The sequence below is a fragment of the Gymnodraco acuticeps genome, unplaced genomic scaffold (genome assembly GCF_902827175.1).
Source record: "Gymnodraco acuticeps unplaced genomic scaffold, fGymAcu1.1, whole genome shotgun sequence".
NCBI classification, from domain to species: domain Eukaryota; kingdom Metazoa; phylum Chordata; class Actinopteri; order Perciformes; family Bathydraconidae; genus Gymnodraco; species Gymnodraco acuticeps.
The window spans coordinates 1,447,082-1,470,072 of record NW_022990646.1 but is presented as its reverse complement, the minus strand read 5'-3'; the positions used below and the strand labels follow the sequence as shown (position 1 = coordinate 1,470,072).

The following is a 22,991-nucleotide window of genomic DNA, read 5'->3' as shown; positions in this document are numbered from 1 at the left end:
TATGCTATATTTTGTCATTTCTATGATTCAGTTTTATTTGTGTGCATTTACAATACATTTTGAGATCAAAATGAAAATGACAAGACAAAATAAAAAGAAACCTGAGCAGTCGAGTATCAAACGCATTCTTTCTTTTTATTGTTGGTCCAATATATCCAAAACAATCATTTGAGGTAAAGATAAATTGCATCAAAACGACATCAATATACAAGCTTATTCATAAGTACAACAGGATATTATTAACATTCAAATGCAGGGCTGAACGTAAACAGTACACACTCGGGAGGAAACCAAAGATAGATCCACACGTTCATAAGACGCTGATTTTCAACAGGTGAGATGGATCAGGTTTTCCATTCATGTGTGGTTCGAAAACAGGATGAAAAAACAGGGACATTTGGCTTGGAAACATTGGATTATAAATGAAAGAAAAACCAAAATGGTGTCTCCCCACTCTTCACAGGATGTGTCAGCTATCATCGTCCCTAAAACCTAGCTGAGTATGCATTTTCTTTTTTTGGCAAGTGAATGAAAAATAATTTCGTTTTTTGCTTAAATGTGTTTTTAGCAGACATATCCGTCATGGGTTGGAACAACATATATAGTGCAAAGGTTCAGCAGGCACACAGTATAAGATGGGACATTTACAATGACTATGAGTAAGAACAGGTTATCAGATTAACATCATGGATCAGATTACTATCGTTGGGGTTCCAATGAGCATCAAAATAAATAAAAAAAGCCTCTTCTTTATATTCCAGTTATGCAAAATGTACAAATCTCCAATAATCCCTTGTTATTCATATGCTCATTAAAAACCCAACAACGATCACCTGCTTCTTTTATACAAAAATAGACTCAGCTGTACCAAATAATTCACCTTAACATTGGGGTATATTATTATCTTTATACAGTATATTGCGATAAGAGCAAAAAAATTATAAAATCCAGTCTGAATGATCCCAAAAGTGTTCCTGCTCGGTCACTTCATCTACACCAGACAGCAGGAGAGTCATAAAGCACCGATGCCATCATTTGATAAAACAATCAAAACAAAAGGTTCCAAGTGTTCAAATCTAAGATCACTTTTATTTCTTCTGACCAAAACACTGTGTTTCTTGTGATACAAACACAAATTGCTTCATAGTAGTCAAAACTCTAAACTGTGCCTGATAGGGATGCACTGTCCTTCCTGAATTCTAGCAGTCACTAATCAAACAACAATGACTTACTCTGCTGGATTAATCATTTTAAATATCTTAAATTGTGGTGGATGTCCATATAAGATGTGACAATCAACCCAACAAGGATTGCAAATGTAGAAAAGGAACATAAACCTTAAATTAACATGGAAATGCTCCTTTAAAGCAGTGGTTTGCTGATAAAAATGGTGGTCTTCTTTTACAGTCTAGTGACAGAGGCTCTTTTTATGAACACTTCTTTGCCATGGATTTCAATATAAGGAAACAAATAGACATTTGGCACATCCGTAGACCTTCTCCCCATCTTGCTGCCTGATGATGTCAAATTGGAAACAGTATCTGGTCAATGCTTTTTAAAGATTGAGGGGAAAACATAACGAACAAATAAAAAGAGAACTGATCGAGTAGTGAAACCAGTTACTTCCTCTCCTCTTAGAGAACTCACACTCTGCTGCACTGACGACAGTAATGTGACATCAGCCTTTAAAAGAGGATCTGACTGAAAGACATTTCAAATATATAAAAACACAGGAACAGAAATTCAAATCAACACCTAAAGTCTGAAATAAATGATATTACGCTAAAGAATCTCTTTATAAAACAGAATAAATAATGACATGTGTTGGGAAAATACACTTTTTGTAGTGCAATTAAATGGAAAAAAGTTCAAATCGGCGTGTTTGTAAATGGTTTTTGGAAGATGCCTGGTCCTCATTGGTGGGATTTTTTCACTACTTTATGTTGAGGGTAATGAACTAGCAGTAAAGCAAAGGGGACAGAGAAAAATAAGGACATTTAAATGATCAACAATTTCAGGAGAAGCGATAAACGATCATGACTAAGTCAAGCTGGTTCAGCAAATAATGTTAGACGTTGACGTATTACAGAACATCTCAGAGTGGATTTTAAGGCATCAGCAACATTTGGAGAAAAGACAAAGCGTGACGCTGCTGAATCTGAAAAAGACTAAATGTTTCCCGTGAGTCAGAGCTGAGCCACTCTTCACAATCAGAACCAAAGAGCACATCATTTCCACATTACAGTTTTTAAAGCAGAGGAAGCAGTTTTTGCAATGTCTGGCTCTGATTTCCCAAACTCCTCTGAGTGCTGCTTGATCTTTCCCTCTGGTGTTAATATGACACAGATTGACCAGAAGCCTCAGTGCTGCTGGTTCCTCTGAATGCCAGAAGTGTCAGCAGTTTTGAGAAATTCACCAATGGAAACTTGAACAGACTCGACAGTCTCAAACTCTCCTCCAAACGGTTATTTCTGATCATTTCCAGACATGTGTTACGTCACTCTCCAGCCCCATCATGTTCCCAATGCAAAACGTTCTCTAAACGAGTCTCTGTGGCAGGTGGTTCTGAGAAAATTATATTTCATTTAAAAAGTTTTACAAAAAAGTTGACCCCCATTAGTATTCCTTGGTTTGAATAGAATACACCTTTACCCTCTTTGTGCTTTTCATTGGATAGGTCTGCCTGTTGTGCCATTTAGTATCCTCAACCGAGTCTGGAGAAATCTTCACAGCATGAATTTATGAAGATAAATGGCCATGACAAAACCAACATATGACATCAACAGAAGAAGCACACGGTTTTCTTTTAAACCTATTATGCAAAAAGGAGATTCTGAAAGTTTCAGGAAAAAAAAGATTTGCTCACTTGTTGTCCTGAACCATCTATAAAACCTGTCTGAAAATGAGCTGATCAGATTTTGGCCACTTTGTGATGTCAAAATGTTTTTTGGGTTGTGCAACCATCAGCCAATCACCAACCAAGGTAACCCCCCACACCTTATCACCTGAATATCCTGAGTGACATTGAGTGTTTTCTTTTTTTAACCCAATCACTTCATAGAGGGGCGTGGCCAGCGGCAGGGCATTTGCATTTAAAGCTACAGACACAGAATCAGCACTTTTTGAACAGGTCTGAAATAGAGGGGTTTATGGCTTTGTATTTCGAGCCAAACACTTCAGAGATATGTTTTGTATATATCTGAGACCTATAATGTATCGATGAAAAAGAGCCTAATAGGCAGGGGAGCACATCACTTTTTTGCCCTGGTTCTCAAAGGAGCACCTGGAGATGTTGTTTGGTGTGCATCCTTAAAATGAATTAAACCGGACCTTTTGAGGGGTACTTGACTTTATGAAGCGGGGGGGGGAGGTGCGCTAGTGAGCACGCAGCAGGGTTACTGTGCGGAGCGCATAAAGCAGACCCTTCAGGCGATAGCGAGGGGTAGAGCGAGGGATCGCAGATGCCGTCGTGCTCGTGGACGGATTAAAAACAATTAAACCTAAATAGCTCGCGAATTATACTTTGGCGGCCGTTAATATACCTGGGCGGCCCGCCCAAGTAAAGTCTATGTGTGAGAATTAGGAAACCCTGCTATCTTACCAGTTATTATGCAACTTGCAAATATCTCTCTCTTTTCTATCTCTCTCTTCTCTCTTTTTTCTCTCTCTTCTCTCTTCTCTCTTTTCTCTCATCCCTCTTTTCTCTCTCTCTCTCTCTCTCTCTCTGCAAATGCGCCTTTTTTCAAATGATCCGGTGCTCTTTTTTGGCGGGGGGTGCGCATGCGCACCAGTTATGTGCAGCCCTGCTAATAGGGGACCTTTAAAATAATGAAACACTTCTTAACCACCAGGTGGAGCTGCTGCACAGCTCTCGCAACAAATCTGCTGTGTGTCTGTGCTTAAAAACACAAAATGACCTCCAACAAAATCCATTCTCTGACTTCTCTGTTCAACATGAGATAAGACACCCACACAAAATGTGGCTTTGCTTCATGTCAATGTATGTAAGGATACAGATTAATCATAATTCCTATAGTTTCCCTTTCAAGAATAAGCAGTGCCTTTTTTCCCAAATTGTCTTTCTTTGACACATCTTGCTACCCTTCCTGCTTTTTCTCCGCCTGTAAAACAAACAAAAGGCTGAGTAGAACATCTTGGATGCCCCAGATTGTAATAAGTCTCTGCAATTAACAATAAAAATGTATGCCTTTGAAAAACAAAGAGTTGATGGGCTGAAACATGCATAAAAATAACATGTGGCCATTTAAATAAAGGATGTTGATTGTTATTTATGGACAAAACTTAAAGAGATGAGAGAGAATTTCACAAGTCTTGTTTCCGTGTTGAAGCTTTTACAACCTGACATCAAAAATAAATCTTGGGGACGCTCTGTATACATGTTTTACCATTTAATCTGATTTCTGCAACGCTGAAGAGTGATCCTTCACATTTGGCTCAATGTGAAAATGGGGAAACAGACAGAAAATGCCTCAGTGAGACAAAGAGTTAAATAAACACAGGTAAGCATTGGCAACCGACTGTTAATTGGAAATATTAAGTAGAAAAAGTCAATAAAACAACAAAAAGGAAATTGTCTGTACATAGTAGGTCTTTCCTCTTTCCCAGCTGTTCTTGAATGTACCGTTTGTTACCTCACTCCCAGGTCAGACCTCTGCGAGAGTGGAAGCCCCCTCCAGGAGAACAGGGGCGGGGTCCGGCAGTTTCTCCCTGCAGCCCGGCGGCTCCTCTTCTCCTTGGCGTGGGAGAGTGTGTGACACGGAGAGAAACTCGAGGTTCAGTTCGTCTCGCTCGTTTTGTCCTCAGTCTGTTTGTCCTGGAGGAGAGTGATGAGCGACTCCCACGCTGCCTGGCTCTGCAGGGGGGAGACGGGGGAGACAGAGGGAGATGAAGTGAGACCGGTGGCAGTTTGTGTCATTACAGTAGGCTTCATTTTTCTCAAGGTCGCTTATTTGGTCCTGTTTGGGCTGGTGAGATAAATCTAGCTTCTTTACTGCCTGCCAAGTCTTAGGTGCCCTTGAGCAATTGATTGAAGTGTTTCTGATGTATTGCTTCAGGAGGTCAGAGGGTGTTCTACTGGGAAACTTCCAGCTGTCAGTGTGAGTAACTGTATCAGTGTGTACAGAGTGTTTCTGATAAGAGCCTTCATGTTCAGTGAGTCTATCACGGATTAATAGAAAGTAAACAACTGATATCTCACTGCAGCTGTGATAGTGCTCTGTTGGATCTGATACCAAACTCAGGTAAACTGTATTGTCCAATTGTGTATTATATTCCACTGTGTACAGCACCTTGAACTGACGTCTGTGTATGACATAAAAATGAAATCAACCTTGCCTTAAGTACCAACCAAATTGTTTCCAGAGTGTTGGGAACACACATAATATCATCTTGAGTCAGATAAAGGATCTATTGAGGCATTTTACGCATGTAGAGCATTCTTTTTGACTCATCTTAATGTAACCCTTCTAATATTGTGAACATTTTTCGTAAATAACAGAGCTTCTCTTTTAAATAAGAAAATGTCCCGCACAATTTCCCCTAGCCAATAGGGATGTGTTTTCATTTGTTTGGCAGAACCAGGGCTACAAAGCTCAAAAACAGGACATTTTCTTTGATATTTAACAGAAAAAGCTTGAACTAGTATGTTTGACATTTGTGCTGTATCAAATATTGCTTAATACGATTCCAACCAATTTGCCACTTTCAATTTTCTATAGAAACCGGTTTGAAGAAATCTAAAACATATGGGATCTCAGATATTGTAATGGCATCATTATAAAAAATGTTATAATAACACTCAGCCATGCCAATCACTATTTTTTCCACTGACAGTTGAAAATGGGTGGAAAAAGCTAAAAGAAAAAGTCTACAACAGAGGCCTGGAGCTCTCACTAAATACAGAATATATCAGTTTCTGTTCCAACTACAAAAATGCTCGATCAATAATTACAATACGATACAAACTTGTGTGAATGTCCTTGCTTTTGCAGCGTGTTGAGGTCACTTCCTGGTGCTCTACCTTTTCATAGCTGTTGATGTTTCTGTCGGCCATGCCGGTGAGGAGCTGCTTGAAGTCGTGTCTCTTGTTGCTCTGCCAGCGCTCCCAGTCGGCCTTCAGGTCCGCGTTGAAACACTCCACTTTGTCCTGGCACTTCTCCACCTCCAGCGGCATCTGCGGAGAGAGAGAGAGAGAGAGAACTAGAGCAACAGGGGCGTTCAGGGGACATTATTAAAAAACTACAGATCGCAGGGCTACAACCACAGGGGTGTGGGTGGAGCAGGAGTTATGGAAGGATTGTTGGAAAAGGAAAGAAGTTCACAGTCTAAAATCCTGAATACCTTTCTTTGTGGTGTTAGTATTGTGTATGGACAAAAAAGCTTTTATTTTGAAGGGATTACTCAGCCTTTTTTCCATTTTCCATTTGATTTCTGAAAAAAAGTGCTGTCTGAAACACTCCCTTTCTTTATAATACAAATGGTCACATACAGTTATACCGTGAACTCTAGAAAACTAGACACATAAGGAAATGGCAGCAGCGGCTTACTGGCGTTCTGTCCTCCTGTTTGCGCAGTATGGCTGCTTCTAGTCGGCCCTCGTACTCCGCCTGGCTCTGGTCTCGCTTCCTCAAAACATTCTGTAATCAACCAGGAAACATCAACTGTTTTATTTAGCACAGTAAGCGTGACGTCTACTGACACTGTAATATTTCTGCAAACAAAAATAGTAAGCAAATCTTAAACAGAGATGATTTAGGAGCTGGGTGGATACAGGAAATGACACATGCGGAATATCAGAGGCTATTTCCTCTAGGGAAAAAGACAACTCAGCTTAAAGAAGGCAACTATGTGCTGATGATGAAAGGAAATGGAGGAGCTGCTCACAGCTTTCTCACATATTTTCAATTGATAAAGTAGGTTTTTATTTCATTCATTCTGATCATTCAAAATTGTAAGTGTACAAGAAAAGTTGGATAGGGGCATTGTATGTGTTATATAAATCACATTCCTTTTTTTGTAATGAACAGTACTCATGTAATATTTTTGATATGTGTTGCTGGGATCAAATAAAGACAAGAGCAAAGTAAAAATCTACTCTAATTTCTATTTAATAACACTACATTTATAAAAATATGAATTGTCTATATTTTTTTATCCTAAAAGTCGAAAGGTTAATTCAGGCCACAGGTTTGTTTGTTTGTTTGTATTGTTGTTGCAATACCGTGGTCTGCTACTAGGATCTGGATTACATCACAATAAACGGTTCTGTCCGACCCCCCCCCCCCCCCCCCCCCCCCCCCCCCCCCTCACCTTGATGGACTCGAGGTAGAGGACGTACTCTCGGAGCACAGGCAGGAAGTCCAGGCTCATGTTGTCCCCGAGGTCCTCCAGCGCTCCGCAGCTCGTGGTCACGCAGCCGGCCACACCCTCCAGGGGGCGCCGCAGCTCCTCCTCAGACCCCACCCAGCTGGAGTACACACCGCCATACTCACGCAGCTCCGTCAGGTACTCTGGGGGGGGGAGAAAGAGGAGTTAAGATCTTCTTCACTTTAGAGCAGGAGATTTTAACATTTTTCATTTAAAGTCATTGCGCATAAAAAAACATAAAATAGCATGATTGGTGTTTGATTTAGTAACAGAGTTTGTGTCAATTACTTTTTTGTTGTTGTTTTTTTGTTACTTTGGCCCAAGATACAGAACATTAAAAGAAGTTTGGGGGTAATAAATACATTATGTATGCAGCCAAACTTTGTTTTTATTTTATTTCTTAATGTTTGTTGGGATTTGTTTTAGTCACAACATTTGTTTCAGTAACTTAGTTCCAACTTATTAAATTACTGAAAAAAAAAGAAATCCTGTTAACTTTGGCCCAGGTAAGAGCACAGTACCTTAGTATTTTTACATGAATTGCATTATCATAGATGTATTCTTTTGTAGGGGGGCCACAGGGTGGTCCAAGCTCCATGTTACAGGGGCACTGGCCCCTGTTCGCCCCCCCCTAGAACCTCCCATGCTTTCGACAACTATTTTTGCTGGGTTTCTTTTTTCCTTCTTAGTGACCTGTAGATAACCAGTGTTTCCATCTCTGTGGCGTCACAAGACACGGCTGGACCGGAAAACCGATCAAAGCAGAACTTTCTATCCTCAATACGGAGAGAAAGGGGTGTTCAGTTGTCTATTTTTGGTAAATTGCACATTCAAAAAAGGTCATGGTTGAACACAGGGCTGCTGAGTCAAGCTACGCAAATCATTTTCTTTTCCCTTTTTTCTTTGTACACTCCATGCCAGCTCGTAGGCCTCCATTATCTACAGTTTCCTGAGTTTCCATCTTATCTCCTCCAATATGGAAACGTTTGCGCTGCGGGTTTCTAAGGCCACAGACTGCAACACGTTTAAACCCTGACAGATGGTCACAACGAGCCTTTCACCCGGCAGATGTCAGGTATTTACAGGATCACTTGTCATGCATGAGTTAGGACCGCATCAACCGTGCTCCCAGAAGGCCAAAGGTCTGCGGGTTCTCCTGCAGCAACAGCACTGAGTCAACACTGCAGATACAGCCACACAAGCTAGCGTTAGCTTCAGACTGAACCATTGCATGATATAGGCTCACCACAGGAAGAATGTAAATTAGCACATTCCAATAACTGCTTAAGAGGGGTAGAGTATAGACAGAGATTACTACTTGAGGCTGTTTTGCCATCAGCACACAGAGGTGTCAAAATGTTGCTTCCTGCTGCCTAAAATACTTTTGCAAAGTGAAGTGAAAGAGTGGCTTCAGCCCTCCAGCCAGGAAGTGCTTACTACATCCCGGCCCTTTTTTACTATGTTAAGTTTTTGCCACAATGTGTGTAATAGAATTGGTAAATAATAGAAAGAGATGAAGGAATAACAATTGAAAATGTGGTTTTTTTTCCTCTTTAAAACATACTTTACAATTATTTGGGGATGTAGGTATTATTATTTTTTTCACATTGATATACAATTATTTCCCCAACAGCTCCTTTGTTAATTTTGTAATGTTTCATCAGGTTTTAATTTAATTTGTTGCTATATAATGATTGTCTAGACATATTTGAAGTTCTATTTGAATGGAATAGTTTTCTCATTTGTAATTCATTGTAATCATCCCTCTCTTACTTGTCTCTTTAATAACCAAATCAATCAATGAAGTGGTTTAAAACCATTTGCAAGCCCTCTTGGTGCTTATTAGAACTAGAAAAAGGACTTTTGTCCAATAAAAGGCTCCAAAGAAATGTGTTTTAAAAAGGAAGAATCGTGAACCTTGAGAGTGCATTTCATTATGCTCAGTCTCCTCTGTTGCTACCTGACTGCTCTTTGAGGATCCTCTGAGCGATGCGGTCGATGGTTCCCAGTTTCTGGTTGAAGGTGTCCAGATATTCTCCCATGGCGCAGAACTCTGCCGGTCGCGCCCGCAGCTTGTAACCCCCGGCAACGTGCTTCACCGACTCGCCCACCTTGGACAGCAGGGCGAGACCCTGACGCTTGTTCAGGTCCTGCAGACGTGAGGCCGAGAATTAAAAAAAATGAAGTAGCAGATGTGTTTGCACATTTGGATAAACACTTTTTCTATGCACCTTGTGCCACCTAAACACCTAATTGACATTGCATATTGTGATAAATGGTATGAAGTCAATCTTCAGAAGAAATCAAGGGTAATATTTATCTTATACCTAAAGTGCTGAAATAGTCACATGAATGAACTGCTACAGCTGCTCTTGTTGTTTTATTATCTTTTTCACCTACAGTACATGGTAGATTTTATATTGTTCTGAAATGCTGATGCTGCACTTTTTTTCTGAGTCCTAATTATTTTATTCCTGTAACAACCTCATTTCCCCGCAGAGATCAATAAAGTCTTGTCTTGTGTCTCGGCTGCTTGGAGACAAAATAGGTGACTGTTGGCATATGTGGAGAAAACACACAAACAGACACACACACACCCCTATTGATTAGGACTGTCGCAATATTAGATTTCCACTACACTATTATTGTGGACAAAAATAATTTACTATAACGATTTTATTGTAGTATCAATAGCAAATGTAACAATTTTTTTTTTTCAATTTGGTTATTGTGTGTTTTGTCTCCTTATTCCTGGCAAATCATTTACACAGATTTGTTTGTGGGCGAGGACAGAGATGATTTAACAAGTGCTGGATTTTTTTTTATCTCAACCCTGTTGTGTTGTCTCACCTTGACCGTCAGGAAAGCATTTAGATGTGGGTTGAAGGAGAGGACGGGATGATCGGCAACTCTCTTCAGGAACTTGTCCAGAGCCTTCATCCTCGTCTCCACAAACTCCTCCGAAAAACGATCCACCACGCCCTTCATCACGAACTTCTCGGGCAGCGGCTAGAGCAGAACAGAGATTGAAGGAGAAGGAAAGAGAAGGAATAGACTGTAAATGAAGCGTTTCTTGATGGAAAACAGGACAGGTTGCATGGCGGGCGGGTCATGTGACCTACAGGGATGAGGTGGGTGGGCTGGCTGTCCTCCAGCTTGATCCTCAGCCAATCAAAGTCTTGGTATCGCCGCCGCACACAGTACTCCGGGAGGTCAAACTCCACCCGTGATGTCTGGAGAAAAGACAAACATGAGAGCATTTGCTATGTTACCTGAGAGGATAATGTATTTAAGACATCAGCGCACACAATCCCTAGGTAAACATGAGACTGGAGGACAGCCATGTTTCTTTACGTCTCAGCTAGTGACCTTGAAATATAGCTGAGAAAGCACTCGCTGCCTCTCTCACACTACGGTGATAAAAGACGTCCCTCACATGCTCTCAATTAAGACACTGTGTTCATATAAGGCTGTGATATTTGTCTGAGGCCTCTGAGCCGAAGCACAACAGAGCACATGGCAACTGTCGTCATGACGCCACCCGGGCGGCTCCTGGCACTGTCTCCCTCTGAATCTGTTTCTTTCATTTACACCGTAGGAAAGGCCTCCGAAAATACGACTCCTTGCTGAAAGTCACAGCAAATTAAGTCCTGTCAGGCTGAGTGGTGGCTTACTGTCAGACAGATGTGAAGGGTGGAGCAGAGCATCCACCTGGTGAACAGAAGTACCTGAACGCATCCGCCCTCTGACTGGAATATAAATCCCTTATGAAGGTGGTGACACCAGCGGGTCTGCATAGAGACTTTTCAGTTTTCACATTGAAAGCTTCTATTGGGGTTTTCAGGATGTTAAATGTTACGATGCCAACACTCTGAAATAGATTGTGTAATTTGTGGTGCTCTGTTAAAATAGGTACGTGTCTCCCTTGGTGCACAGCAACTGGGAGAGCAAACAGCTTTCTGCCTGGGTACAAATGTTGTTTCTGAAAAGCTAAACACCAACAAATATGGGTCGAAGCATTGTGAAGAGTCAGGAGCCAGAGATGGATTATCTATCGTATTGAAAGTTTAGCATGATAGATATCCCAGAAATAGAAATACTAATTGTGTGTATTAACATTACAGCGCAGTATTGTAATACGGCCAGGGGTTTGGGAATCAGCTGCTGATTGCAAGCTGACAGGAAGCTTGTAGCACTTAGATATCGAACACAATTATAAAAACGCAAAAACATAAGAGGATATAAGAAAGGGGGAAATAAATGATTGGCAGGTGGGCTAGTACATGCTTAACAACCAATATGATGCCGCTAATAATAAAATAATAGTATTAGAGCTCTTATTTTCATATATTTATATTACAGTGCTACCATGACACAGGCCAATAGCAGACCTTGGTGGAGACTCTGTAGGTGATGTAGGTCTCCATGGTGGAGACGTGCTTCTTTGGGTCGTCCACGGTGACGAAAAGGTCACGCATTTCCGTGCTGTCTGCGTAGGGGTCCCGCACATCTGCTTCCAGGTCGTCGTCCAGCTGCAGCCGGTTGAAGAGCGAGGACGTGGAGGCGGGACTCGACGTCTCCACCGGCGTGCCATTGGTCAGCCCCATTTCCTGCTGCGTGGACAGAGAACACAATGGTGAATGATGGATGGATGCTGATGGTGTATGTTTGTCACTCTCAATGGGGCTCTTGTTGGAGCTGGGTGCATCATCTGACACTACTGCTGTCTCTCTAATTGAATGATGGATGAGGGGGGAGAAATGGAGCGTTTTTGGGCTGGGGACACATTTTAAACGGCCCTTAATGCTAAAGAATTCTAACTGTGGGAAAATAATAGCCTAACCTTTTTAAATAAGCGTGTTTTCCTAAACCTAACCCTTGTGAAATGTTGACTGTTATTTTGAAAAGACAGATATTTTCCTGTGAATTGGAGCATTAAGCAACACAGACACAGATATCATGACCAAACTAATGCCAAACTATTCCAAGACACTTTCCCACAGTTACGTTAGTGTGAAAACGCATGCACACACACTTTCGGATTTCTAAAACTGCAGTAGAGAGCACATTTTCCCCACAAGCTCCAACTTAAGTTAAATAAAATCTGCAAAAAGCTAATTACTGGACCATTTTGGAGGATGTGGAAATGTTTCCCCCTTCAATGAAGAGAGAGACAGCATGTGGAATCCACTGGATGAAAAATAAATGTTGACAATGTATTAAAATATTACTGCACCTATCTAAAGGACTTTCGTTAAGTAAACCACAGGGAACGCAGGCAACAGAATGTTAAATGTAAACTAAAAGACTAAACATGTCAACACTGCAACAGGAAGGTAGGCAAAACACTTTGGTAGCAGGGCTGCAGCATCTAAACACAACTCAAAAAATCTTTTACTGTCACATTTGATTTCATCTCATCACCTGGGTTAAGGTGCAAAAAGCAGCTCAAGTTCAACCTTTATCCCTTTTTTCTAACAGCAAATTGTTTGCATGTGTGCTAATTCCCAGATAAATCAGTGTGAAGAAAGTGTGTGTGTGAACAACCACACGCTGACCACACACACTTTTTCTTCACACCACTCTCTTTCTGCTGCTGTGTACACACAGAAACAGAGACAGGCTGCTGACATTGTGCCGTTCTTCACACTGTGGTGCTAACCTGCACTGGTAATCACAGCTCAGATAATTGCATGGCGTTGCGTCATCACACCACTGTGAGTGAACAACCAAACACAAACACACTAAGGAAGAATCTGAAAATATGTACACTGGGGAGAATGTGTTTTCAATACGAAGCCTAGTGTATACAGTATAGCCATATTATAACCAAATCATTAACATTATCCCCGTTCATACTGTGGTGGAGCGTAAATATTGCATTTTTACAGTCATTTCAAACTTTTTGAACATATTGGACAGTTTTGGCTGATAAATATGGAGGGTAACCAAGTTTGTCATTATGTCTGCATAAGTATTTTATTGGCCTTTTTAGCAGGAGACATTTTAACTGTCATAGTAGAGAAAGCAGAGGTGTTACTAATGGCATTAACTACTTATTAACTAGACAGCATGCAGAATATCAGGACATAAGACCCAAGCAGCTAAATGGAACTCAGCCATTAATATCTTACTAGTTTAAAACATGTGCTTTTCCTACAGTGATGACAAATATCTCCGAGGAAAGCAGCCCATTAAATGACATCAACCTCTGCTTATGGATATGATTGAATATTGCAGGAAAACAATATATAAGGTGTAAAAGATAATATAAAAACAAAATGAGAATTTTTGTTTTCTATATGAGTGTTTGGTCTGTTTTCTCCTGTTAAAAAGTGTAATGCATACCGTGCCTATTATACTGTCTCTTGTGTATTTTAAAGGCCTATCTAGTAACATTAGTTGCACATTAGTTTAGTCTATTGCTGTGGTGTGTGACATTGGTTTATGCTCCAAATCTGGCCCTCATGCAAATAAACATAACAAATTAAAGAGTTGTACTTCTTAACACTGTATGGTTAAATATGAAATGTGAAAAATATGATTTTCCAGGCCCATATTCAAACATTCCATCAACTTTCATTGGAGAGTATTGACAGATTGTTAGAAGTATATGCATAATTGCCTCCTCAGTTGTGGGCCAGGTTCACTTCAACTCATACAGGCTTCACAGATTAGTTTGTGTGGAGGTTCAAGACATATCACATCATCTCCCATCGACAATGATTAACTTCACTCAAAGTGGTTGCTCAGCAAGTCACTCCTCCTGTGTGTAAAACAACAGGATTGTAAAAGCTGTATGACTTGTTTGTTTGATCAATCCTTGTTTACACAGCACACCAATAATGATGTCAGGTCCCCTTTATAGAATGAGCTAAATATGTGTAAACTGGTGTCAATGTATTGAAAACACATTACTCATAGTTACCTTGTGTGTAGTATGTTGCTTCTGAATGTGTCTGTTCTTACATGCATTTGGTTGTTTTTGTTGTATTCTCAAAAAACAACCCCCTTTTTTAAAGAAATAGTCATCTAAAAGGTTAAGCATATATGCAACACTGATTTATGGTCAAATTCAAACTATTCAGGCTCAAATCACTCCTGTCATAGGCAGCAACACTTTAAAGTAAACACAAAAAATAATAAACATTAACCAGAAGAAGGGTCGGCTAATGTTTACCCCATTTTCTCAATTAAACTTCCATTAGTTCACTTAATGGACTACTTGATGGATTCAACCACACACACTGGTGGCAGCCTGAAATCAGGTCACTGTACACAGAGTAGTTAGGTGCTTTCTCCAGCCCCTGGTTGTTCTCAAAGCACGATAACAGGTTTCGGTAAAGCCCCGGCTGAGGATGCCTACCTTGTCCCCTCCGACGGTGACGGAGAGCGGCTCCTCGGCTGCGGACAGCGGGTGGAGGATCTCCGTGATGGGCTTCTGCCCCGAGCTGGCCAGGGCCCTCGGAGCACCAACACTCATCCTGCGGGAGGCGGGAGGACGTGTCCGGGTACCGGGGGGTAACAACTGTCCGGTTCTCCGCGGCTGATACGGTTACTACAGACAGAGGGAGGCTGTTTTCTCCCTTCACTGTCTCCTTGCGATGTTACACCCGCTGGTTGGCCACAACTGTCAGCTGACTCCCACTGCGCAGCTCCGGAAGTTAAACAACACGAACCCGGATGTAAACATGTGAATCACGTGACAAATAGCAACGAATGAAATTCTTAAGATCGTCTATTGAGAGGATGATAGAATTGTTGATGAAACGGCTAACTCTGATAATTTTGTAGGCAACAATATAAGCTTGTAACATTAAACAGCCTTCAAAATTCCCAATGAATTGTGTATAAAACGGGTAGTTTATAAATCATAGTATAAATCACCTCGTCAATTTAAGAAAACATTTTTGCTACCAACAACTGTATCCACTATTGCATCAATGCACTAGGTTTGTTGGGCATATCAATAAGAAAAGTGTGGACAATCTGGTTTCCCAAGTGGGAGTCAATGTGACTCAGAGCTTAATATATTTTGTAGCAGTAATATAATTTCAACATGCTCATTTTCCCTCCTCTGTCAGCCTTTCTCTTGGTTCTCGTTGATAACAATGTTGGTAACCGAACATGGGAGCAGAGTGAGACATCTTCATTTTTACTTTTATCTAACCAACCTAGCTGAAAACCCGGTACTTCTTTCAGAGGCAAAATGCGACTCACCAACCGTACATAAGCAAGAGTTTTATCGTCTTTTAATCCTTCAGATACTGTTACAACAGTTATTGTTACAACAGTAACTTCTGTGTAGTTTATCCAGCTCCAGTCTAAGTTATACGTTTCACCCAAGGGGACTTTTATCGTTGTCCGTTATCCACCAGTGCAACATTAGCTGGGAGGAAGGAAACACACACAAATAAAACGAATACCATTAATAGAAACCTTTCTATAATTTGTCATTTTGACTGTCTTCCTTTTACCTGCGGCGACATGGCTACAAATCCACCAGGACAAGGTAATTATTATTGGACAAACGGTATTGGTGTTTAAGGGCTTTGTCTTTATTGAGCTATATCTGCAGGGGCGTAGCTATGAATGCTGACCCCCCTTTGCTCTTTGGGGCCCCTTCAGGAAACACAGCTACACATTGATAAAGTTCTGTAGTCCATAGCTGGGATGTAATGCATGAAATCAAGTCTCTAGAAATCCTATATACTGCCAGTACATACAAGTCACGGTCATTTTGCATTAAACTCTCATCTGCAGCGTTGCCTGTCAATAGATTGTTCCACCCCTCTCTCTTTCCCCATTGTCTTTATATCTATTCCTCTTATTTGTTCTCATCTAGCTTTCCCAAACAAGGCACGGGTGGCGATCCTGGCAGAGCTGGAGAAAGAGAGGAGAAGGCTGTTGAACACTCCTGGAGCCAGGTAAGCAATGTTTCCTGTCATGGAGTTTTCAGAGCAGGTATTAAGCATTGAGATAGTATATCCTTAGTGTCAATATTCTAATTTGAGCTCTCTCATCCTGCAGCATCTCACTGTCCAGACCAAACCTGAAAGAGTTCAGAGACAACGCAGAACAGCAGCACATCGCTGCCCAGCAAAAAGCTGCCCTGCAGGTGAGTCAAAAACAATTCATCTTCCTGTTATTTTACACAAACAGAAACCAATAGTGCAACAAGTTAGTATGAATGTAAAAAAACAATACATAAATGACTCATCCTAAAAACAAATACATAAATGACTCATCCTAATTCCAATGTATGTTTGTCAATCACCATCATAAATGGTGATGCTATCATGAAGCCATAAAGTCTCGAAGAATATTTTGGCGGTTAGCTTAGCATAGAGACCATAAATGGGGATACAGCAAGCTTAGCTCTTTCCAAATACAAATACTACCAGCACCTTTAAAAACAATGTTACTTTGTTTAATTTCCATATTTACTAAATGGTGTTTGTGTCTTCTCTTGCAGCATGCACACACACACTCATCGGGCTTCTTCATCACTCAGGACTCCTCGTTTGGGAACCTCATCCTCCCAGTCATTCCACGCCTGGAACCCGAGTCTTGACCTTTTTACCGCTCTTCCTCGTCCTCCTGCTGCCTGTGGGACAAGGCTTTCAAACAACACACACTCATGTCAGACCCACTTCTCTCCCAGTTCCTCTCTTTTAAGTCTTTGATAAATGGACAGTTGTTGTGTAAACAATCTCAGGGGAGTGTGAATCTGTCATTTTTACATTTTCCAGACCAACAGGCTGGCTGATGATTTTAGGAAAGCTTTTCAAAACAGTCGGAAGAAGGTTCCAGATAGCTGTGAAACATCCTGTGAAGTGGTGCAGGGGCTAAAAACAAACTACAGAAATACTGTCATTGCCTTTCACCGCATTAATGCACATTGTGTCAGGGTTTTACATTCAAGGTTTGTATTGATATTTGGATAATAAAAGTGTTACATTCAATATATATTGAAATTCAGGTTTTATTTTTGCACATATAAGAAATGGGGCCAGAAAGTCCTAATAGCTTAAAGGTAATTTTACTTAATATAGCCATATTTATATATAGGTTTTATATTTTCAGTCATCCACTTCTCCAACAAATAATATATTTTTTAAGCAATACAAACCGAGCCGGTCACCTTCATGGAAACACTGCGGCGAAACTCCTGCAGTGCTGCCTTGTAGCACGCTATCACACCCACCACGTTTTTCACTGGAGAGGAGAGGGACAGTAAGACACATTAATGCAATATTAAAGGTCACCTATTATGCAAAATCCACTTTTTCATGTCTTTTATACATAAACATGTGTAAAGAGATTCACTCGCTTTTTGTCCTGATCCATCTATATAAAAACCTGTCTGAAAATGAGCTGATCAGATTTTGGCCACTTTATGTCATAACGATTTTTTGGCTTGTGTAACCATTAGCCAATAACCAACCAAGGTGAGCCCCCCACCTTATCACCTGAATCTCCTCCTAGAGCACCAATGTGTTCTTTTTAACCAAATCTTTTGCAGAGGGGCGTGGGGAGTGGCTCCTTATTTTCATCTAAAGTAACAGACAGAGAATCAGCACTTTTGAAACAGGGCTAAAACAGAGGGGATTATGGGATGCTACAATGCATGATCTGTTTGGTATTTCGAGCCAACACTTCAGAGACATTTTTTGTATATATCTGAGACCTATAATGTATTGATGAAAAACAGTATAATGAGGGACGTTTAAGTTATAACAACACATTTGACTCTATTGATGCTACAGCCGCGTCGTGAGAAGAGGGCATGAGGTAACTTCCTGGTTACATCTGATTAGAGCCACAAGGCCACCTCTTTTCTAGAATCAGAAAGAGAAAAAATACGACTAAATGTGTTCATATATCAAAATTAAAAGTACAGTGCAGCAAGAGAGTTTGGAGTGTGAAATTATTTTTAAATAGCGTTTTCACTCTTTAGTTTATTTGTTTATAATGTCGTGGACAGTCCCTATTGATCAATTATCACACAAAACAGTAAATGGGGCAGCTTTAGCCAACATTGCTAATTTCCAGCTGTTGTCCCCAGCCAACAGGATAGGTATTTTCTGGCCTGCTCCGTGGTCCCTGTGATGCAGCTGCACCTCTGGGTCCATTACTTCCTTAGTGTGTTGGGACTTGATGGGCAATGTTTGTGTGATTTGAGAGGTTGTGTTTGTTTCCCTAACCAATTTGATTTGTGCACATATAAGAAATGGGGCCAGAAAGTCCTAATACCTTAAGGTAATTGTACTTAATATAGCTCACATTATCGTTTTTTCAGATTTTCCCCTCACTTCTGAGCTTTGCATCTTGATTTCTCACTTCTGTTTTAAGATGAAACACATTAAAAAAGTAAAAGAAACATTCCTTCATCTATGGGTAGAATGTTACCAGAAGACGGCAGTTGTGCCGATATATGATGGTGTCTTTAGCCCCATATTTATATATAGGCTATACATTTTCAGTCATCTACTATTTTTAAGCAACACAAACCCATGGACAAAGGCTTTTTTTCCTTTCTTGCTTGCTTTACTTCATAATACTCAGTATTTTTTTAGGGCTGTCCCGAATACCATTTTTCGGGCTCCGGATATTCGGTAGTAATCAGCAGCGAATATTCGGTGCGGAGATATTTTTTTTCTAAAAATGTTCATAACACGCTCCGAGACACCTGACAACACGCTGTTAAGCAGAAACGCAGAAAGAGCATACTATTACGATTTATATTTATGTATTGTCTCAGTACTCGCATATTAAAACTAAATGTGTCCTCTGCATTTAACCCAGCCGCAGTGCAGCGCCCGGGGACCAAATCTGGTTCCAAATTCCGTCTCTTCAATCTGGCTTTTAATGTGTGATTGTTTTTGTATTATTTGACTTTAACTTTAACTATATATTTATTTGTTGTTCCTTCATTTTCTTTTCCCTTCACTATATCTGTAAAGCGTCTTTGAGCACCTGTAAAAGCGCTAACAAATTAAATCTATTATTATTATAACGTTTTACAACCTGAAGATACAAAACACATATTTCTGTTATAACAACAATACTTTTAATAACAGTAGGCCTAACAGTGTAATACTTGTTACCGATACAGTAAACAGTATTTAAATAAATGAAGAACGAAAAATAAATGAACGAACTGTATGCAGTACAGTAATACATGATGAATTGGAAATGGGGGACCCTGATGTAAACAAGACGAAAGTCTTTCTCTGGTCTGCATCCCCTTAACAATTGTATGTTTTGAGCTGTACTGTACTGTACCCAATATACAAGCTGTTAATAAACTTTTCAATCAATCAATCAATCATGCCAATAATTGCCTTAGCCCCAGATGTTCCCACATTGCTCCTATTATTTTCACTATTCGGATAAAATTGAAAAACTAATATAAAAAAACAATTCGGTTGCTTGCTTGCAACTATTTTCCAAGCAAAGTAAGTGCACGATGTTATCATGTGTAACGTTACTGTTTAAACGGCGGATAAAGCAGCTTCATCATGGCAACTTGACAACAGCTAAACTAAGCTAGTACTTACAGCATCCGGTGACTTTTCAGAGTTGTTGTGCCACCGTGGTAGGCCAGTTTCTTGTCGCATATTTGGCACACTGCCTTCTTCTTACCGTCGTCCAATTTAAAATGGTCCCACACAGCTGAAGTCTTCGGCATTTTGCGTTCAGGTGTGTGAGGCGAGGTGAAGCGAGGTGAAGCGTGCCGTTTGCGTTCGTGACTGTGAGTGAACGCGATGTCAGGAGCACAGTCTGAGATTGTATATATTTCCGCATTTTAATAGTGCGATTCAAAAGTATAAATATAGTATAAGAATATGGCAATTCGCCTTTATTGATAGCATACATTTAGGAAAAAATAAAACAAATTGGGAAAAAAATTAAAAAAAGAATATCCGAATAATGAAATTGAAACCCGAATAGTTGGCCAACGAACGAATATTCGAATAGTCGAATATTCGGGTACAGCCCTAGTATTTTTGACGCTATAATGTAAAACAGCTTTCGGCAACACACAAAACAACACAATCAATACAATGTATTACTTTGCATAGAAAAACATTTTTTGAACCACTGATCCTTAAATATGTAAAAGTCCACTATCAATTAGACTATTTACTGGAACATCAAAGTCAGAGCCACTTAGTGGTGTGAGTGACCAGAACAAACCCATACGCATTGTATATGATCTGCCTTTTCTTTAAACAAGTCCTGGAACAATAGCTTTTTCAGTCAGGATTTAGCGCAGATTTTTAACAACCATCCACAAAGAAACTGATTAGAACTGGGGCAGAAAGTCTACCCCCACAGGAACAGAAATCTGATGACAATGTAATGCAGGCACATGACGATCATCACGAACAAGATAGGGGAAAAGAAAATGATAACAACCGTGTAAACAAGTTAAGGACCACAGACTTGTTGCAATGTAGGCTTCTGTTTCACATTGTATATGATGTGCCTTTTTTCAGCACCAGATGCTAACAACACAATTCCCGCTGGTACCGGTGCGCCCTCTCTCTCTCTCTCTCTCCATTTGGCTGTGAGCTGCGGGCGCCTGATAAGCCAACAGCGCCCATCGTACAGGGCAAATGAAACGTGCAACCGGGGTGAAAAGGGTGTTACCTTTACTTAATTATGAATGTTGTTACATCATGGCCGAAAATTAGGATGAGCTCAAACAGTCATAAGGTGTTTTTCCTCCTCCCAGAGCTACCAGCGCAGCCCCCCCCCCAGTTCTGGTGCCCTGAGCCTGTGATGCAACGTCTTTCACTGCCAGCCCTATGCCAGAGTCACAATACTCTCTGCTTCCTGTTTGACCTTCTTCACAGGAAGTGCTACTCCCGTTGCCCAACCTCTTTTTCTGGATGGGCGTGGCTCATAGTCATCATCTTCAGCCGTTGCCGACGAATCACATCCGCTGCTGAACTGTTCCCCCTGTGATGCTGCTTCACTATAGGACAGGTCACATTACACCTTTAATGTCACCTGGAAGGTAATAGAGAGTGCATGAGAAATTCAAGTTTACTAACTGTACCAAATCAGAGTGAAGTCACGATTTGTACTATATATCGTTTTTATAAATGTGACTCATTGATGTCCCTAAACGTTGTGTAGTGTGATACTTATTAACTAAGGCATTTCTTTAAAGGCTCTATATCTAGGAATTCAAAATGTGCAACATGAAAAAGGACACTTTGGTAGCCAGCAACTTAAGCACCATAACACATTTTTGCAAAAAATAAAATCAACCCACTTTCTGACACTGATAATGTAGGGGAAGAGAATCAACATCAAACAATTACCAATCAAATTGAGAGCAATGGAATCCTCAACATCTGCATTTCAAGGCTGAATTAGGGGTGCAACAACTAATCGGCTTAATCGATTAAAATCGATGACCAAATTAGTTGCAAACTAATTCAGTCGTCGATTCGTTGGTGACGTCATTACGCGCCGTTAAGCTCCAACGTTATCGGTCTTTTTATCGGTACTATTCGGCTGACTTTTATATTTGATCCAATTGGTAGATAGGCTGTATTTACACCATAACGGTGCACAGCTGATATAAAGGGACACCTAGTGGTTAAAGCATGTTATTGAATTTCATTATTTTTATTATTAGATATCCCTATAAAGCAGTGGCGAACCGTGTCTATCACAACTGGACCTTCTGTAGACACACCCACCCCCCGCCGCCGTCGCCCCCCCCCCTTCCGCGGCATTATAATGTCCGTCTTTTCACTGAATTGTCGTCTTGAAAAGGGTACTCACAACAATCTTCACAACTTCATCTTCACCTGTTGCACTTGTCATTTCAACGTTAAAAACAATAAAACGGCATGAATTGCTTTGTGGCATTCTAGATCCTCTGTCTCGAGCCAGTTAACTAGCGGACCTTCTAGAGTACCCTGGAACCGAGGGGAACTCTGAAAGAATACGCCCATTGGCTACAAATCAATATCTGATTGGTTGATCAAACTGTCAGTCCAAACGTACGCTCTCATTCAGTGCAACGGCCAGGGCATTCTATCAAGGATGTAGAATACCTTGTTGAAGGATATTCTATCCAGAGACCCAGAACAAGATCTGATTGGTTGCTTTCTTTTCTAACACAAAACCACTAAAATGCGCAGTGCATGGTCCGAGAAGGACAAACAAATCAACGTAACACTGTAATATTACAGATCAACAACGCAGATACGATTCTTATTTATTCATTTTATATACATTTTATTACATTTTATTTATATAATTAAATCGATTTTTTGTTTGTTTTATCTGAGTGTTCCAGGGTATTCTCTGAATACCTTGAAGGCCCTGACGGTTCGCCACTGCTATAAAGTATATTCATTACTCGTTATTCTCTACTAATAGTTAATTAAAGACTGTAATGACTATTTTGCACATCCCTTTCAAGATTTCAAGATTGTCTAAGTTGTATTGACATATCATATACACAACTATGGTGTAGTTATGCATTGAATGAAAAACTTGGGTCGCAGGTTCCTCAACAGTGCATTACAAGACATCTATCAATATGTGTGTATACCTCCAGGAATGTTAACTAT

At 40.4% G+C, this 22,991-nt stretch overlaps 2 protein-coding genes across 3 annotated transcripts; one reads left to right on the top strand and one right to left on the bottom strand.

The window, feature by feature from the left end:
- Positions 1 to 111: 111 nt before the first annotated feature.
- Positions 112 to 15,033, bottom strand: snx30 (sorting nexin family member 30). 2 transcript variants are annotated; one of them, XM_034229283.1, is made up of 9 exons: positions 14,753 to 15,033; positions 11,778 to 11,999; positions 10,509 to 10,619; positions 10,237 to 10,395; positions 9,347 to 9,536; positions 7,330 to 7,529; positions 6,567 to 6,656; positions 6,041 to 6,193; positions 112 to 4,873 (listed from the first exon to the last, which is right to left on the bottom strand). In XM_034229283.1, exons 1-9 carry the CDS (start codon positions 14,867 to 14,869, stop codon positions 4,796 to 4,798), a joined length of 1,320 nt encoding a protein of 439 aa, XP_034085174.1. In that variant the 5' UTR covers positions 14,870 to 15,033; the 3' UTR covers positions 112 to 4,795. The 2 variants fall into 2 exon arrangements, with proteins under 2 accessions (XP_034085174.1, XP_034085175.1); XM_034229284.1 differs by having other exon boundaries at positions 11,778 to 11,996.
- Positions 15,034 to 15,559: 526 nt separating this feature from the next.
- inip (ints3 and nabp interacting protein) lies at positions 15,560 to 17,355 on the top strand. The gene is made up of 4 exons (XM_034229298.1): positions 15,560 to 15,898; positions 16,232 to 16,313; positions 16,417 to 16,504; positions 16,862 to 17,355. Exons 1-4 carry the CDS (start codon positions 15,874 to 15,876, stop codon positions 16,958 to 16,960), a joined length of 294 nt encoding a protein of 97 aa, XP_034085189.1. The 5' UTR covers positions 15,560 to 15,873; the 3' UTR covers positions 16,961 to 17,355.
- Positions 17,356 to 22,991: the final 5,636 nt, after the last annotated feature.

Bases quoted from the DNA above. Each gene is read 5' to 3' on its own strand.
- inip (XM_034229298.1), top strand. From the start codon at position 15,874: ATGGCTACAAATCCACCAGGACAAG. The intron at 15,899-16,231 runs GTAATTATTATT...GTTCTCATCTAG, and splicing joins TACAAATCCACCAGGACAAG to CTTTCCCAAACAAGGCACGG. The intron at 16,314-16,416 runs GTAAGCAATGTT...CTCATCCTGCAG, and splicing joins TTGAACACTCCTGGAGCCAG to CATCTCACTGTCCAGACCAA.
- snx30 (XM_034229283.1), bottom strand. From the start codon at position 14,869: ATGAGTGTTGGTGCTCCGAGGGCCCTGGCCAGCTCGGGGCAGAAGCCC. The intron at 9,537-10,236 runs GTGAGACAACAC...TCACGTCTGCAG, and splicing joins ATGCTTTCCTGACGGTCAAG to GACCTGAACAAGCGTCAGGG. The intron at 7,530-9,346 runs GTAGCAACAGAG...TCCCCCCCCCAG, and splicing joins GATCCTCAAAGAGCAGTCAG to AGTACCTGACGGAGCTGCGT.